At 39.4% G+C, this 16,688-nt stretch overlaps 1 protein-coding gene across 3 annotated transcripts; it reads right to left on the bottom strand.

Annotated features, from left to right (window-relative positions):
• Positions 1 to 493: 493 nt before the first annotated feature.
• LOC100257585 (uncharacterized) lies at positions 494 to 16,008 on the bottom strand. 3 transcript variants are annotated; one of them, XR_002029145.2, is made up of 4 exons: positions 15,196 to 16,008; positions 12,101 to 12,346; positions 3,037 to 3,241; positions 494 to 758 (listed from the first exon to the last, which is right to left on the bottom strand). XR_002029145.2 is itself a non-coding variant. In XM_010646716.3 (4 exons), the coding sequence occupies exons 1-4, from the start codon at positions 15,886 to 15,888 to the stop codon at positions 3,208 to 3,210; spliced, it is 1,092 nt and encodes a 363-aa protein (XP_010645018.1). In that variant the 5' UTR covers positions 15,889 to 15,992; the 3' UTR covers positions 3,185 to 3,207. The 3 variants fall into 3 exon arrangements, 2 of the variants coding, with proteins under 2 accessions (XP_002269180.1, XP_010645018.1); XM_010646716.3 differs by lacking the exon at positions 494 to 758 and adding an exon at positions 10,440 to 10,558 and having other exon boundaries at positions 3,185 to 3,241; positions 15,196 to 15,992; XM_002269144.4 differs by lacking the exon at positions 494 to 758 and having other exon boundaries at positions 2,894 to 3,241.
• Between the last annotated feature and the right edge of the window lie 680 nt (positions 16,009 to 16,688).

Genomic DNA, 16,688 nt, shown 5'->3' with positions numbered 1-16,688 from the left:
TTATTTTTAGTTTTTCTCCATTTTGTTTTTTATATTTCACAATTGATTTTCATTTTATATAATTGGAGGGCTTAATTAGAGATTAGAAGTAGGATACTCAAAAATTTACCCATGTTAGAACCTAGAAGAAAATTAACCAAAAATATATATTAATGTAAAAATAATGGGTGCTAATATATAAAAAAAATGTTAAAATAAAAATATTAGAAAGTAAATTAAATGCTAAAAATTATTTAGAAATAGTAAAAGAGAATACAAGATTAGAAAATTTTAAATTTTTTATTTGGATTGTTTTTTTAGTTAAATTTTATTTTTCATTTAAAGAATTTAAATTCTAATGCCACAAGATAAAATGATGAGGTGGTTTAAGGATAGACATTAAATTGTTAAGAGTATGCATGTTGGACTAATATTAAACATTGGACGATTAGGGAAAATTGTTTTCTTTGAGGTGATCCACTTTCTATACATATTGTATAACTTTCTATACATATTGTATAACTTCCGGTATTTATTATAGTCATTATGATCCTAAACATATAAATATGTTAGTAATGTCATTGTGATTCTAAACCTATAATCACATTCGTGAAAATTTAAAGAACAAATGCCCACATCGAACATTCCATTTCAAAGAGATATATGACCATCAAAAAATTGTGATCCTTCCAAAAGCTCGCTATAGCTGAGTGCATCTAAGAACAATGAACATTTTATAAAAAATCATCGGGCTTGTCCAACTTGGTCGACATCATTACCTGAAGTGAATGCAACTGATTAATAATGTGGACTAGTCATCTATCTCATAAAAGAAAACCATATAAAAGTGGTAAAATAATAATAATAAGAAAAAGAAGAAGAAATGTTTGTAAAATAAACTACCAAAGATCTTAAAGACGATGGTTAAAGATATGACATGTAAGAACACTAGGTGCACATATGTCCTACGCTAGAGCATTTCATTGATCCTTAGTGGGAATTGTGGAGCTTCCTATTTTTTGCCTCCAAAATGCACAACTACTAAGGAAATAAAAACCACCATTTTTCTTTAATGATAAAATTTACGGAAAAATATAAACAAAAATTATAGTTATTTCTACTTAGATTATTTGCTTGTCTTTGCCCAAGAATTTAATGTCAACTTCATCTTGGGGTTTATCGCCTTCAAGAGAGAGAAGAGGTTGAGATTGAATTTGAGGCCACTGGTTTTGCCTTCGGGACACTGAGCGAGGGAGGTAAAGGTGTCACAGTGGAAACGGGTGGTGAACCATGAGCTATTGATTGAAGGTGAGGGCGATGTTGGAGGATTCTAGAGGGAGTTGGTGCATGATTTGGAGTTGCATAGACCGAGAGGTCCAGTATTTTAGACAACAAAATGCACTCTAAGATCATGAAAATAATAAACTTGAGGTATAAGAGTTTTAATATAGCTGGATTTAGCGTATAGAACATGAATGATTATAATTTATATGATGAAGATATTCTGCTATATATGATATAGACATACATACAAATAGATATAAATCATGTTCAATCTTTTTATTTAATTTTTTCTTTCCATTTTTGTACTTACCGGCTACTGCCTTTATTGAGCTCAAACCCTGTTTTATCTTCTTCTATATTTTGTCATTTTCCTATCATTTTCACATAAAGTCCGATCGATCTTTAAGACAAACCATCTGCCCTTTGATTCTTTGACAATAACATAATTCCTTCTTAATGGTAAGAAACAATAACAAACACACTCTTCATGATTCGACAATTGATCTTTCCCCTACCCTCTCAAACTTCCATGAGAGCCCCTTTGCTCCAAATGGAGCATTCTCCATGCTTCCATTTTTTTTGGAGAAGAAGAATCTAGCATTTTTATTCTTGGGCATCATATGAAAAATAAATAACAAATAAATAGAAGAAGAAGAAAGTGGTGGACACTACCTTTTGAGATGCTTTGGAGAATGAATTCATGCCTTCTGGCTCCTCCTGAGTGGGGATTAGAAATCCTGCACCGCCTAGAGCTGCTACATTACTAAATTTTTGGAGGGTGTTTGGTCTGTTGATAGAAAACACTACACCAACTTAGAGGAGCAGTTATGGCATCTTTGCATATCCTCTAATTGCCTTTCTCCCAATGCCCTATACCTATGGGAGAAAGAACATGGTGACCTTTCTTTGATGGGAAAGTTCTTCTACTCTGGTTCATGGTTTCTCTTACATATATGGTTTGTCCTCAGATCTCAGATTCTTCTTCCTAACAAGTTCACTTAGTATAACTTTCAGTAGCATTTCGATATCCTAATCCTACTGCTACCATTCTTGTGTAAGCTTGGGTCATTGAGGAGGATTTAGACTAATCATATCCTTCTTCACTATGGTGTAGCTCATGGTCTTATAACATCTATCATTCTGGCTTCCTAATGTATAAATTTGGTCCTACCTCATATGATGAAAAAGGTGCTTTTAAGATGGCCCAGTGGCTTTATTGAGAAGAATCAAAGAAAGGCAAAGTATAGTACTATTGGTTTATTCTAGATTATTTAGCAAGAGAGAAACCCAAGAACTTTTGAAGACTTAAGCAATCAGTTCAATCGTTAAAGGATTCTATTATCAAAACACGGTGGGGTTGCAGTAGAGTGTTTACTTTTCCTGTTTCATGCCCTTTGACATCCTTCGTATAACTGTAGTGTAGTTGGGCAGTTGGGCTGTCCTCTTCTTATTGGTGTTTTTTATTAAGTTGTTCTTTGGCATAAAACAAGTATATAAACCTTTTCTAGATTGTCGAATATAAAATGTATGCAGAGACTACATTTCTTTGCATATACTAAAAATATTAAATTTCTAGGGCAATACACTGCAAAAAAATGTAAGCTGAAGTCCTATACTAATACAAGCAGGATTAAAATTGGAGAAGCCCACATATAATTCAAATTTCTCCAAAAAAAAATGCATATCAATGTATCAAACATAGACATGATTTTAAGCATACTCGTGAATCTCATAAATGACTGATACATTTAACAATAAATGGAAAATAGATACCTATTTTTTCCCCTCAACTTGCTCCCATGACTACCATTTTCAAGTGTATGGAGTGATCCACAGCTTATATCGTTTAGTGATGGAAGCCAGTCACGAATCTTTGGATACCAGCAAAATCTGGTACTATTTTAACATCATAGAAGTTGCCTTTGGATTCATTTTCCATGTAGTCTACAAGAAACTTGCATTGTTTCTCCCCATTTGTCTGCAGCAAGATGTAAAAAGGAAAAAGAAATTTACAAAACAGCAAAAAGGAAGCGGGCATAAAATGCATATGTACCCACTATGCACATGAATATACAGAAATAAATAGAGAGTATACAAAAATTGACAAAGAGAGGGTTAATTCTCATAAAACTCGACCATTTTTCTTGCCTGAGATTTTTCAATTTTGTAATTATAAGCTCCATTGATTTCAAACCCTTCTATTCTTTCTTCCCAAAAGAGCCCAAAAATTCCACAAGTCGCCTCTCATACCCTACTAATCATTGTTCGAGGCTCTAGTAGACTGAAAAATGAGGCATAACCCAATTCATTCCACACCAAAGAGGAAAAAAGGGGGAGAAAGACAAGGTCATTTGTGTTTTTACACAAAATCTTTCACTGTCCACCCCCAGTAAGCTTAACTGCATAAATCTCCTCAAAGGACTAACCCTTTCTAATTTGAAACCATGAAAATTTATGATGAAAGTGATGTTCCATGTTAACTCCCCCTTTCCCCATTCCATAGTTATGACTAACCTAGGCTTCCTCACATCCACCACAATTCCAAAAAAGATCTAGAAAATCTTCATTCAGGAAAATTTCCACATCAATGCTTCCCACACAACTTCAGACAAGCTCCCTCCCGCATCTTGATGAGAGTTCTTTCATAAGAGAATCTGGCCAATCATAATGACCATCCAAAAACCACACCATGACTTCCTCAAACCTTTCAAACCTAGCAATCACCACTAATTTTTTTTTGATAGATAAACGATCAGAATATATTAGAAAAGGCTAAAAAGCCGCATGTATACAGGGGGTATACACAAATGCCCGAAAAGGGGAACTGAACAATAAAGAGGGAGAACCTCACCCACCCTCAAGTGGCCGCAAGCCACTCCAAAAAGCCTAAAAGAGAATAGGTATCCTCACCAATGTACACCCTAGCCCAACTCCACAAATTACATACAAAAAAATTCTTGAATTTTTGTATATCTAAAGACCCCCCCCTAAACGCTAACCTATTCCTTTCCTTCCAAACCGTCCAAAAAATGCACAACGGAATGGAATTCCAGGTGTCTTTTCTTTTTTTCCCCACAAAAGATCCCCTCCAACTAAGTAACACTTCTATAACTGATTCTGGGAACACCCATTGGACTCCAAAAATGGCGAGAGCGATCTCCCATAGAATCTTAACCACTGTACAATGTAACATAATATGATTCGCACTTTCCTCTTCACATCCACACAGAAAACACCGGTTAGGGAGCTGCCACCCCCTTCTTTGAAGCTTATCCAAGGTGAGGATCTTCCCCCAGGAAGCTTCCCAAGCAAAAAAAGATACTTTTGTTGGCACCTTATCCATCCAAATGCGTCTGTTCGGGAAGACACAAGCTGAGGACCCAACCAGAATTTTGTAAGCACCCTTAGCCCCGAAAACACCATTGCTTTCCCTTTTCCATCTCACAGCATCCTCCTCAGTCGAAGTCCTGAAATCCTTCAGCAGGTTCAGCATATTTCCTATTTGTTCCAGCTCCCAATCATTGAAATCTCTAGCCAATCTGAGATTCCATCCTCCTTGACCCAAGCTAGAGTCCCACACTTCACTTACTTTGGCTTTCCTATTACCCGCCAAGGTAAACAGCTGAGGGAACATTTGAGAAAGGGCCTCATTACCGCACCACTTGTCCATCCAAAACAAAATTCTGGTCCCCTTGCCTACCTTAAACACAATACTCTCCCAGCACCAATCAGCTTCCTTCATGATCTCCTTCCACAATCCCACTCCATAAGGCCCACAACCGTCCTTAGTCCTCCACCCACACCCCTCTTGACCATATTTCACCCCTATCACCCTTTTCCACAGATTCTCCTTCTCATAGGCGTATCTCCACACCCATTTACCCAGCAAGGCTTTGTTCAATACTTCTATTTTTCGGATGCCTAGTCCTCCCTCCTCCTTAGGGCTACAAACCACCTTCCATTTAATTAAATGAGCTTTCCTCTCCAACCTTCCTCCCCCCCAAAGGAAATCTCTTTGGATTTTCTCAATCCTTCTTGTAACAGATTTAGGGATGCGTATAAGGGATAGAAAGTAGATGGGTATGCTGGCCAAAGTGCTTTTGATAAGAATAATTCTCCCCCCCTTCGAGATGTATTGCCTTTTCCATTGGGCTAATCTTCTTCTCATTCTCTCTTCCACCCCATCCCAAGAAGAAGAAGTTTTATGATGGGCTCCTAGGGGCAGCCCCAAATAGACAGTGGGTAATGCACCCAATCTGCATCCTAGCTCAGCCGCCATCTCCTCCAACTCATCCACCTGCCCAACCGGAATTAGGGCACTCTTAGCAAGATTAATTCTGAGACCCGAAGCCGCCTCAAACCACGCCAAGATCCAGCTTAGATTGGAAACTTGCTCTCTTTCCGCTTTGCAAAAAATGATTGTATCATCAGCAAAGAGAAGGTGCGAAACGTTCATCTCCACACCCCCTCTCCCCCGAAGCCTACAGCCAGAAAGGAAACCCCCCTCACCAGCCCGTCTAAACAGTGTGCTAAGAACTTCCATGCCCAAGATGAAGAGATACGGAGAAAGGGGGTCTCCTTGCCTCAATCCCTTAGAGTTTGGAAAGAAACCAGCAGGCACCCCGTTGATTAAGATGGAAAATTTAGCTGTGGAGATACACCACCACATCCAATCCATCCAACGCAACCCAAATCCCATCTTCCGAAGCACCTTCATCAAAAACTCCCAGTTTAAACTATCATAGGCTTTTTCAATGTCCAACTTGCAGATCAACCCTTTCTCTTTCCTTTTGTGCCAGTAGTCAATCACCTCATTTGCCACAAGAGACGCATCTAGAATCTGTCTCCCTCTCACAAAAGCATTCTGGTCTGCCGAAACGACCCTATCAAGCACCTTCTTTAGCCTATTCGCTAGGACTTTGGCCAAGATTTTATACAACCCACCAAGCAAGCTAATGGGCCTGAAATCCCCTAAGTCTTCAGCCCCTCCTTTCTTTGGGATAAGGACCAGAAAGGTATTGTTGAGACATTTGGAGAACGACCCATACTCAAAGAATTCCTTAAAAAGATCCATCATCTCCTCCTTCACAAACGGCCAGCATTCTTGCCAAAAAGCCATTGTGAATCCATCCGGTCCTGGAGCTTTATCTCCCCTCATCTCCATCAAGGCACCGTGGACTTCCTCTTCAGTAAAAGGCTTCTCCAAGTCTTCAGCTTCCCGAGAAGTAAGTTGATTTAGGTGCAGCCCCTCAATATCCGCTCTCCACCCCGGTTCTTCTGATAATAAATTCTGGAAGGCCGTCACAATCCCCTCCCTCACCTCTTGGTCCTCAGTCAGCCACTCACCATTAATCATTATCCTGTCCATGGAATTGTTCCTCCGATGGGCATTAGCCATCCGATGGAAATAGTCGGTGTTCCTATCCCCTTCCTTAAGCCACAGCTCCCTTGACTTCTGCCTCCAGTGGACTTCTTCCAGCAACACCCATTTGTGAAAGGCGTCCTTGGCTTCCTTTTTCTGCTCAGTTTCAGCTAAAGATAGACACCTCTCACTCTCCACTCCGTCCCAATATTCCACTTGCTGAAGGGCAGAATTTTTGTTAACTTCCAGCCTTCCAAACACCTCCCTATTCCAGGTTTTAATCCTTAGCTTTAATAATTTCAGCTTGGAGGCCAACCTGAAACTGGCCCTTCCTCTCACCTCAATCCCCTGCCACCACTCCCGGAGAAGACCTTTAAAGCCGTCCACTTTCAGCCACATGTTCTCAAATCTGAACGGAGTAGGACCTCTCCTCAACCCACCACCCATCAGCAAAATAGGAAAATGGTCAGAAGTGGGTCTCTGCAGTCTACATTGGGCGACCCCACTGAACATCTCCAGCCACTGTTGTGTCACCAAAAATCTATCTAGCCTAGCCCAAGATTGGTTATTCCTCCCCCCACTCCAAGTGAAAGCACCCCCTTGCATAGGGAGATCCATCAACTCTAATTCATCAACAGTTTGGGCAAAAAATCTCATAGCACCAGTCAGCCTTCCCTGTCTATTCCTTTCCCTCTAGGACAGAATGACATTGAAGTCACCCCCTAAACACCACGGATCTTCCCACAAGCCTCTAATCGCCCCTAGCTCTTCCCACAGGCATTCTTTGTCACCTTTCGAAAAAGGCCCGTACACACCAGTAAAAGACCAGGTTAGCCCATTTTCCACATTTCTAAACCTACACGAGGCAGAAAACTTCCCCACCTCCGTCTCCATCACCTCCAACGACCTTTTATCCCAACACACTAACATCCCTCCTGCAGAGCCCACTGCATCCAAAGCCACCCAATTAGACCACCTGCCAGCGCCCAAACTTCTCACCAGACCCTCCGATAATGACTGAATTTTGGTCTCCTGAAGACAAAAGAGATCCACCCTCTGACTCCTGATCACTGCCTTAATAATCTTTCTCTTGGAGCTGTCATTAGCTCCACGAACATTCCAGCTAAGGATTCGTAGCTTCATTAGACTTCCGTAATCTGGCACCCCCTTGCTTGCTCACCACCATTTTGTTTCTTCCCCCCTTCATAGTTAATGGAGCACTCTAATCTTCTCAGTTCTCTCTCGAATTTTGTTTTCTCCAACAAGGATTTGCTATGAACTCTTTCCCTTCTCTTACGAATTTTGACCAAGAATTCCATAATGTCCTTCTCCAGACCCTCTGTCGAAAATCCCAAGAAATTGCTGAACTTGGCCAGATCACTTTTTTCCCAGCTAAGCTCCCCCTCTGCCTTAGATGCATGTGGTACTATTTGGTCTAAGGCCATCTCCTTTCCACCATCTACAGTTGTATTTTTGTTTACCTCCACCAAATCCCAACAGTCGACATTCTCCCCCGTAGGGGACTTCGATCCCATGATCATCTGGATCGGATTTTCTCCCTCATCACGCTCTTTGTCATCCCCAGAAAAGTCGCAATACTCCCCCACTGGAGTCCGACCGAAAAAAGGAGAAAGAAGAGAAGGGGTCCCAGAAACCAAGCAATCCGAAACCTTATCGTACCTCATCGCTTCCTCAGCCAAGGCGAGATCAGTGGACGATCTCTCATTTTGGATGAGCTCTGCCCCGCTTAGCCTGCGCATGTCATCCTTCTCCCTGAGCAAAGGATCTTCAGGGGCTGGGATCCTCGAGCTGCTCGGGCCACAAATCTGGGCCACATTAGAATGGAGACTAGTCTCCACCGATGGGCCTTCGGCCACCAGTCCAACACCTTCCTTGGGCTTCCAGATTCTGGGCCTTCTAAAATCCCCCCACTCTTTTGGCCCGACATGATCCACCAGAGAGGACTGAATTGAAAGGCCCCCAAGCCCACATGGTCTCTCCAAAAGGCCCAGCACTAAAGGCCCGCCTTGCATTCGCTCCATATCCTGAAGCCCTAGGTGCGACCCACCCAACCCGTGATGACTGTCCATGGGTTGCCCCGCCCCAGCTGTCAGCCTCCACATCCCATCCACCACCTGCGTCTGGGTCTCAAGCCTTGAGCCCCCTTCCTCCTCCATCACGCGCTTGCCCTCGCGTGTCTGAAACTCACCCTCTCCCTCTCCAGCCCCTGCGAGGGTTCTTCCTTTGTCATCGGCCTGCAATTTTCTTAGCGTCGGCCTGATTTCCCACCACAAGGCCACCGCATAGCACGTATTCTCCACCCATATATCCACCATATTAGGGATTCTATCTTCTTTGATCCTTACCCGAATCCTAGCCCACTGCAACTCCTCCATCCTCTCCGTTTTGGCATCAATGTCCAAAAATTCCCCACATCCCTCTCCTATCTTACAGAGGGTGTCCCGATCCCATAAGGAGATAGGTAGGCCAAGTATTCTCACCCAAGCCTCTTTCTTCTTCTCTTCCTCCATCACGCATCCCGTCCTTTGGCTCCATTTCTCCAGTCGCACATCGCAGCCACTGATCGATATGACACCATTTTTTAGGGCTTTCTCAGCCTCTGCTCTTAACTCAAATTCCAATAGGGCTTTACCGTCTTCCAACTTGGCCAAGCCTAAGTTGCCCTTCAAACCCCACAACTTTGACATTTGGGTCCCCCAGCTTCGCAGATCGTCACCCCTTCCTAGCATCGGGTCCCAGCTTCCGACAAGGCACTGAGCCAATTTCTCCAATCTTCCACCTGATGGCCTATTAACGATCTTTACCCGCACCACCTCTTCACAACTACGATTTTGTTTCACCACGTCCGCGAAGGACTTTCCCAACATGGAGCTCCAACACTTCTCCTTCACTTGCTGACTCCTCTGACCATCTGAGCCAGGCTCCATCTCACGCAGCACCTCAGCCAACAGGGCCCAACCCCCTTTTGTTCCTTTGCCTTTGGGTACAAAGATGTTAAATCTTTTCTTTTCCCGATCCGTGACACCCAGGCGTAGGAAGCATCCCCCCTTGTTTTCGCCGCGCGTTAAAGAGAAGGTTCTCCCATTCTCTTGCCAAAGTTTTTCCCAATGTCCGGTCCTCGTATCCTGGATGCAGAAGGTCAGGCCTTCCATGAGCGGCCCTAGACTCGTCGGTCCCAACTTTACCCAAGAGGAGACACCTCCCTTCCTTTCAACTATGAAGATTTGCGTCCTCCCTTTTTTTCTCTCTGTCTCTACCTCAAAAATTTTCGATTCTACCCCAAAGCTCCTACTACGCACCCCTGACTGTAGGAAACCCGCTGCGATCCTGCTCCCACCCTGATCCCAGCTTTCTTCTCCATCTCTCGCACACACTCTCTCTCTAGGTCTTTCTCGCTCCTCCATTATTAACATACCTAGCAATCACCACTAATGCAACCATATTCCCACCCTTTCACGGAAATGATTATGAATTTCAATTTCACCTGTGGACAGAGATTGTTTATGGAAAAAAAATGATCTTATTCAAATCACCACTAATGCAACCATATTTTGAATAAGATCATTTTTTTTCCATAAACAATCTCTGTCCACAGCTGAAATTGAAATTCATAATCATTTCCGTGAAAGGGTGGGTTCATTAAAAACTCACCAACAATTTTAGGTAAACAATACAACAAATGGGATTTAAATTCGTCTCCTCAACTTGTGCAGAGAAAATCACATTAAAGGTTATCTAACCTTGGTGCCGCTGAAATAGGAAACTAAAAGAAAGACAACAATTATAAACTCGCAAAGAATGATTTGCATCAAGGATCAGCTCCTTTTGAAAGTTAAATGACTGTAAGTATTCATCCACCTGCCAAGTCTCACTCTCACACCTCTTGATAATTGCATCCAATACTGTTGCAACCTTAAAAGAAGGCCCCAGAGAGAGGCCAAGTTAGGACACAAGACACTCCACACCACATCAAAGACTTCCTTTTTTTTTTTTTTTTTCAAATCAAAGTCAACATATTCATTGCATTCAATGATAAATACAAAGAAAGACAAACAATCCTTCCAAGATGAACAATTGTTGATCTGAAAATAGAAAAGTATACTACTCCGCAATAACCTGAAATCCACTCAATGGACTACAGCCTTTTCTTGTGTTTTCTTTATTCCTTTTTGTTTTTTAATAACCCTACTAGCTTCTTTAGTTTTTCACCATCAGCACCAGTAGACTAGTTTTTCATTTCCATATGCAAGCAAATCTCTATTTGCATGCTTTACTTTTCATTGTCTCAGTAACTTCCCTATCTATTTTATTTCATTAAGAATCTAAGAAATAATTATTATACAACCTTTACTTTTTTTATCAGTATTTTATTATACAACATTTACTAGCCCATGTTCTTATTTTAATTTTAATTTTCATGATTAATTTGTAGATTTCCTTTAATAAAAATTTATTTATTGAACACTTGGTTCAGCAAAGATTAATTATGAAAATCAACAAAATCAGTCCCAACCAGGGCCTGAAAAGAAAGATGAGTCAAAGGAGATTATCAATGTTGATGAGACATATACTGAGCAGCCTGAATGCCCCTGATGAGCAAAACAAGGGAGGGCCAGATGTAGAGACTGAACAAGCCAGTCTTATGTGCTGAACAAAGGAAAATATCAGCCTCAACAAATGATATAGAGCTAATGAGAAGTCAAAACTTGGGACAATGAGGAAGTCAAACTATTTTGGATTTAGAAAAAAATGATTTCTGTTAACTTATTACTTTGAGTTAATTTTTACTTTATGGAGTTTCATGAAATAGTTTTACCAAATATACTTACTAATTTAAATTAACTTATTGTACTTAGCTGCTAGCAACCATCATCCTCCTAATGCTTTTTTGTAGATAGAAGTATTAATAACTGGGATTTTACCTATACAACAAGTTATGTATCATTTTCTAAACATTAGTTACTACATTGTCTTTTTGACAAGTTATACTAGTTTGCCTTTAACTTTCCCTTATTTTCTTCAAATTTTCCTGAATGCAAATAGTTATTTTGTGAAGAATAACTTCTTCTTTTTTCCTACTTATCAAAAAAAAAAGTTATTATTCACAAAATACATCTAGATAACATAAATCCATGGAGATATATATACATTGCAATCTCACCATATCCATGAACATCAACATTTAAAATCTTGTTGACCATATCCACGTAAATCAACTGTGTAAAGACTGCAACAACTCATTGTTAAATTTTCTTCTTCTTTTTTTTTAAAAATTTTAATTTTAATTTTATTCATATTTTTTATTTTTTACCTTTCTATAAGAAACAGCCCATTGTTTAAGTATTATTATGAAACAAAACACTAGAAGAAAAATAAATTAAATCAGTGACTCAACTATGCAAAATTTCAATGAAGCCATCCAAATTCTAACTTAAACAAAATGGAAGTTGGTACCTCAAAAATAAAAAATCCACCAGGTTTCAACATTGAAGCAGCCCCATTGCAGAGATGGAGAAGAGCATCTATGCCATCCACACCACCATCTAATGCAAGTCTTGGTTCATGCCACCCAACTTCAGGTTGTAGACCAGAAATATGATCACTTGGAATATATGGTGGATTGCTCACAAGACCTGAAAGTTTTCCTTCAACATCCTTCAGAGGTTCAAACCAAGATCCTTGCCGTATCTCAATTATATCCTGGCAAGCACATTGAAAACAGAAACTTCAGAATCATGTGATATTTTTGAGAGAACTTTAAGTCAGTCACAAGAAAAGACAGAAAAGATGTTAAAGGCAAAAATAAAAATAAAAAGAAAAGAGGGAAGAAGTACTACAGAAAAAAAAAAGGATCAGGAAATATGTATAAAGCAAATGTATTAGCATCTATTTGTTATACTATACAGCAAATGTATTTATATTTATTTGAATAGTCGAATTCCCAATCATATTCTTTTCTTTGCATGCACAATTTTGAAATTGAAAATGCCTCCAGAGAGTGAGATAGATGGTGCACCTAGACTTAATGTTCATGGAACTTTGACATGCATGTTCCAGAAAGAAGACATCACGTGATACGTGGAGATTTTATGGAGAGGTGGAGAGGATTGTTTGACATGGTTGCAGGAGCAAGGGGTCCTTACAGGAGGAAATGTTGCACCATCTGATAAAGTTAGTGGGGAATTGGGGAACGTATGTCAAAAAATCTAAAATAAGGTCAAAAGTAAAAATGAGAGAACCATAAATTCTAAATAAATAAATAGATAGATAAATCAAAAATAAAAATAAAAATAAATAGAATTGAAGCAACTTCTAGGAAGTAGGAAAATGACAACGATGATAATTGCAAAGGATTTATTCAAGGTGGAGGACTCAAGGATAAGGAGTTGATCCTAGCTTAATGAGATGCAGCTCTAGTGCATCGATACCTTCAGGAGGAAACAGAAGAGCTAGTAGTATGACTTGCTTGGTTCCTGGATGAGTTAGAGCATACCAAATTTTTAGATTGTGAGTGTAAGAGGGTTGTAAAATGGCACACAAGATGCCAGGGCCATGAAATTTTTCTCAGACAAAATAAATGTCTAGATTCTCATTATGTCCATGCTTTGCCCCTAGATTTCCTCACATAACACTTTTTAAGGATTCCTAAGATTTGTTTTTAGCCTATCTAGTGAATTTTATATTGATTTTTTCCTTTCCATCATTAGAAAGAACTATCAAACGTTAACATTCACAATGTCACAACGTCTTTGACTAGAAGTGTAACTAAATCAAGAACGTGTCCATGCATTCATATAAATACCTATTTAGAATGCTGATATGAGCATGTCTATTCTGTATTCACCATTGTGGAGGATCCTTATAACCTCTATCCCTGCTGGCACTTTTGAGTTTGGATGCTAGTAGCTTCATTTCCTTGCCATACTTACACAAAATATATAGGAGCAATCCATGCTCTCATCATTGTTGAAAATGTATAGTGGACAAATCAGGAATAAGCATAAGGCAGCTAAGTGTATGTTGAATGGAAATGATGGAAGATAACCACATGTCTGATGTGTGTAATATGGCAGTGCCAATGTAAAATTTTGTGGACTAATGTATGGTTAAAAAAACTAAGTCAAAAGTCACAAAAAAACTCCCACCTTTCATGCTATATGGACCCTCAGATGATTCGCAATTTACCCATCCATTTTCTCTCCCTTGCCTCACTCCCACTCTATCCCCTTCATTAAGATACATCAGGGGCACAGGTCCAGGCATTATCGTATTATAACCATCAAGAAGAGCTTATGATTGATAATCTTAATTGCAATGGCCAGCTTTACCCTATTCCCTATAAAGCTATAACCATAACCTTACTGCTACTGAGACTAATTTAAAACATAAAATTTACAAATTACAATAAAAACTTAAGGAACATAAACTAACAAATATTTCCATTTGGGATCTGGTGGAAAAGCTCTGGGAGGTAATCAAAGCCTGACAAGCACCCTAAAAACCAGTCAAAGTTCCCAGGAAGTTGCCCATTGGTCAAGCTCCAGATAATTTATTTCCATACCTTCTCAGGTACCTAAGCTCCAAAATTCAAGGCTCACAATTCTCATTATTGAGGTCAACCTATTCGAGCTCCCCCCAAAGCTCATCCAGAAGCTGAGCCAAACACCCAAGGGTGGAACTGAGACCCAAGCAGAGCCTTGCCATAGAGCCAAAAGCATACTTTGCCTGGCTTCCCTTCAATTAGTCCTGTGAGGTAAGTCAACTTGCCCTTTCTTAGACCATCTAAGAACACCACAGCTTTCTGCTTTCCACAACTTTCATTTTGATCACAGATTGAACGAAACAGGGGTGCTAATGGTCTGTTACCAGCAACCCACGCAATGTAGCATCAGTAGCACCTTGCATGCTCAAAAATAAAATAAAATAAAATCATTACATAATATCATATAATATATTGATATTGAGTTGAAAAGATATGATTGGAAAACTAGTCTACATTGTTTCTTTATTCCTGCACAAATCAAGCATTGGAAGGAGAATGAAGAGCTTCCATGGGTCTGAAAAATAGTAAATGTCCCTCTCCAGCTTAGCGACTAGGGCAATTTGTGGAATAGAATAAACTTAAATTCCTATTCATATTCTCAACTATGAGTGCATATCAACATCCCAATTATCCTTGACGCTTCTTCACCCAAGCATATTTTTAATTAATAGTTAAGTCGTATTTAATTTGTATTGTAAGTTATAGTTTTTAAACTACTCCAAAAGCTCAATCTTGAAGGGAATAGTCCAAAAATGTATATAGAGCTCTAATTAATACCCAACACTAGCAACCTCCTCTTGCATCCAGGCCTCTACAAACTCTGATAACAACTTAATCTACCAGTTGCCTCGATCACTACAGCTCATTGAGAATATGCCAGGTATGCATATCAAACAGACAAATATTCGATAAGAACACCAGTGGACTCCCAACACATGCGTTTGTGCATCAATATATTTATATGAAAATAGAGGCAAAACAATCGATAAATTTTCAAATCACAAACCTGCAAGCTGTACCTCTGCACATTAAAGGAAGCAACAGAAACGGCAACAGGGCTCAAATCCGTGGCAATGACCCTCCCACGAGGTCCCAAAATCCTCCCAATTCCGATGGCAATAGCCCCACTTCCAGTCCCCAAATCAGCCCACAAACCCTGCGTCAAATCTCCATTCTGAGTCACCACATCCCCCACCAAATCCACAAAAACCTCCGTTTCAGGCCTGGGAATCAAAACCCCATCTTGAACACTCAACACTAAATCCCTCCAATGCTCACACCCAACTACATACTGAAAAGGCCTCCTCTCCTCAATCCTCTGCCTCCAGACAGAGTACAACTGCTCCAAACTGGTCCTCAATTTTATGGGTCTGTCATCACTGTGACTACCCATTTGGGGAACTGATGAGTGGACTTCAAGAGCGTCCTCTAGGAGCCATTTCAGCTCTCTGCGGAGGAGGGTGGGGTCTGGGGGGTCGTCTGAGTGTGGAACTGGGAGGGTTTTGGCCCAGTGGTGCCATTTTTGGAGGTCTGAGAGGGTTGCAGAGTGGATAGGTGGCCTGAGGAAGAGTGGGACTTGGGGTTTGAGAGGGGAGGACGATGGTATGGAAGAATAGAAGGAGATGGGCTTGTGGAGAGTGGTGGAGACAGGAGGAGATTTAGACCAGGACCCACATGCGCGAGGAATGCTTAGCTTCATGTCTGAGCCTCTCCGTATCAATAACCGTGGGCTACTTCCATATTCAAGCTTTGGGTGCTGCTCCACTTAACCTGCATATGGGACTTTGTTGATAATTTGGGACACCAATTTTTCCACTATTTGTTAGGGGTATTTGATTAAAATGGTCGCATTTGGATTAAAATGTCTTCGTTCTTTTTAAAAAATAATAATAATAATAATTTTTTTTAAAACTTATATGTAAATACTTAAAATACTCAAGAGTATTTATGTGAAAAATAAATTATTCCTAAAAAAAAAATCATAAAAGAGGTTAAAATCACAAATATAAGATTATTTCATCATTTTTAATCCATTAATTAAAATTTGTTATTCCTATAAATGATCATGGATATTTTTTAAGGTTATTTGATTAAAAAGGCATTAAAAACACAATTTTGGAATTTATCCATTTATCTTTTTTACCTCATTTTAATAAAAAATACCCTTATTTTTTCTTATAAAAATAATATTTTCTTTTAAAATATATATGTAAATATTTTAGATAGTCAATAACATTTATGTAAAAAAAATGAGTGATTTAAAAAAAATATGGAAATGATTAAATTCACAAATATAAAGATTATTTCATCTCTTTAATCAATTAATTATTTTTTTTTTAAATTAGGATTACCAATTTTAGAAAAATCCAAAAATATTGTGTCTAATTATTAAAATAATTCTTAAACTTGAAAAAATAACTTCAATAGATAAACAAAAAAAAACCTTATTTAAATTGAAAACATGATTTTATAAAAATGACATTTTTCTTTTGAAAATGT

The sequence above is a fragment of the Vitis vinifera genome, chromosome 19 (genome assembly GCF_030704535.1).
Source record: "Vitis vinifera cultivar Pinot Noir 40024 chromosome 19, ASM3070453v1".
Lineage (NCBI taxonomy): Eukaryota > Viridiplantae > Streptophyta > Magnoliopsida > Vitales > Vitaceae > Vitis > Vitis vinifera.
This window is presented reverse-complemented; position numbering and strand designations above follow the sequence as displayed.

Excerpts from the sequence above, each read along its gene's own strand:
- LOC100257585 (XM_010646716.3), bottom strand. The coding sequence starts at position 15,888 with ATGAAGCTAAGCATTCCTCGCGCATGTGGGTCCTGGTCTAAATCTCCT. Across the intron at positions 10,559-12,100 it reads GTGGATTTTTTATTTTTGAG|GTTGCAACAGTATTGGATGC; the intron begins GTACCAACTTCC and ends CCTTCTTTTAAG. Across the intron at positions 3,242-10,439 it reads CTTGATGCAAATCATTCTTT|ACAAATGGGGAGAAACAATG; the intron begins GCGAGTTTATAA and ends ATCTTGCTGCAG.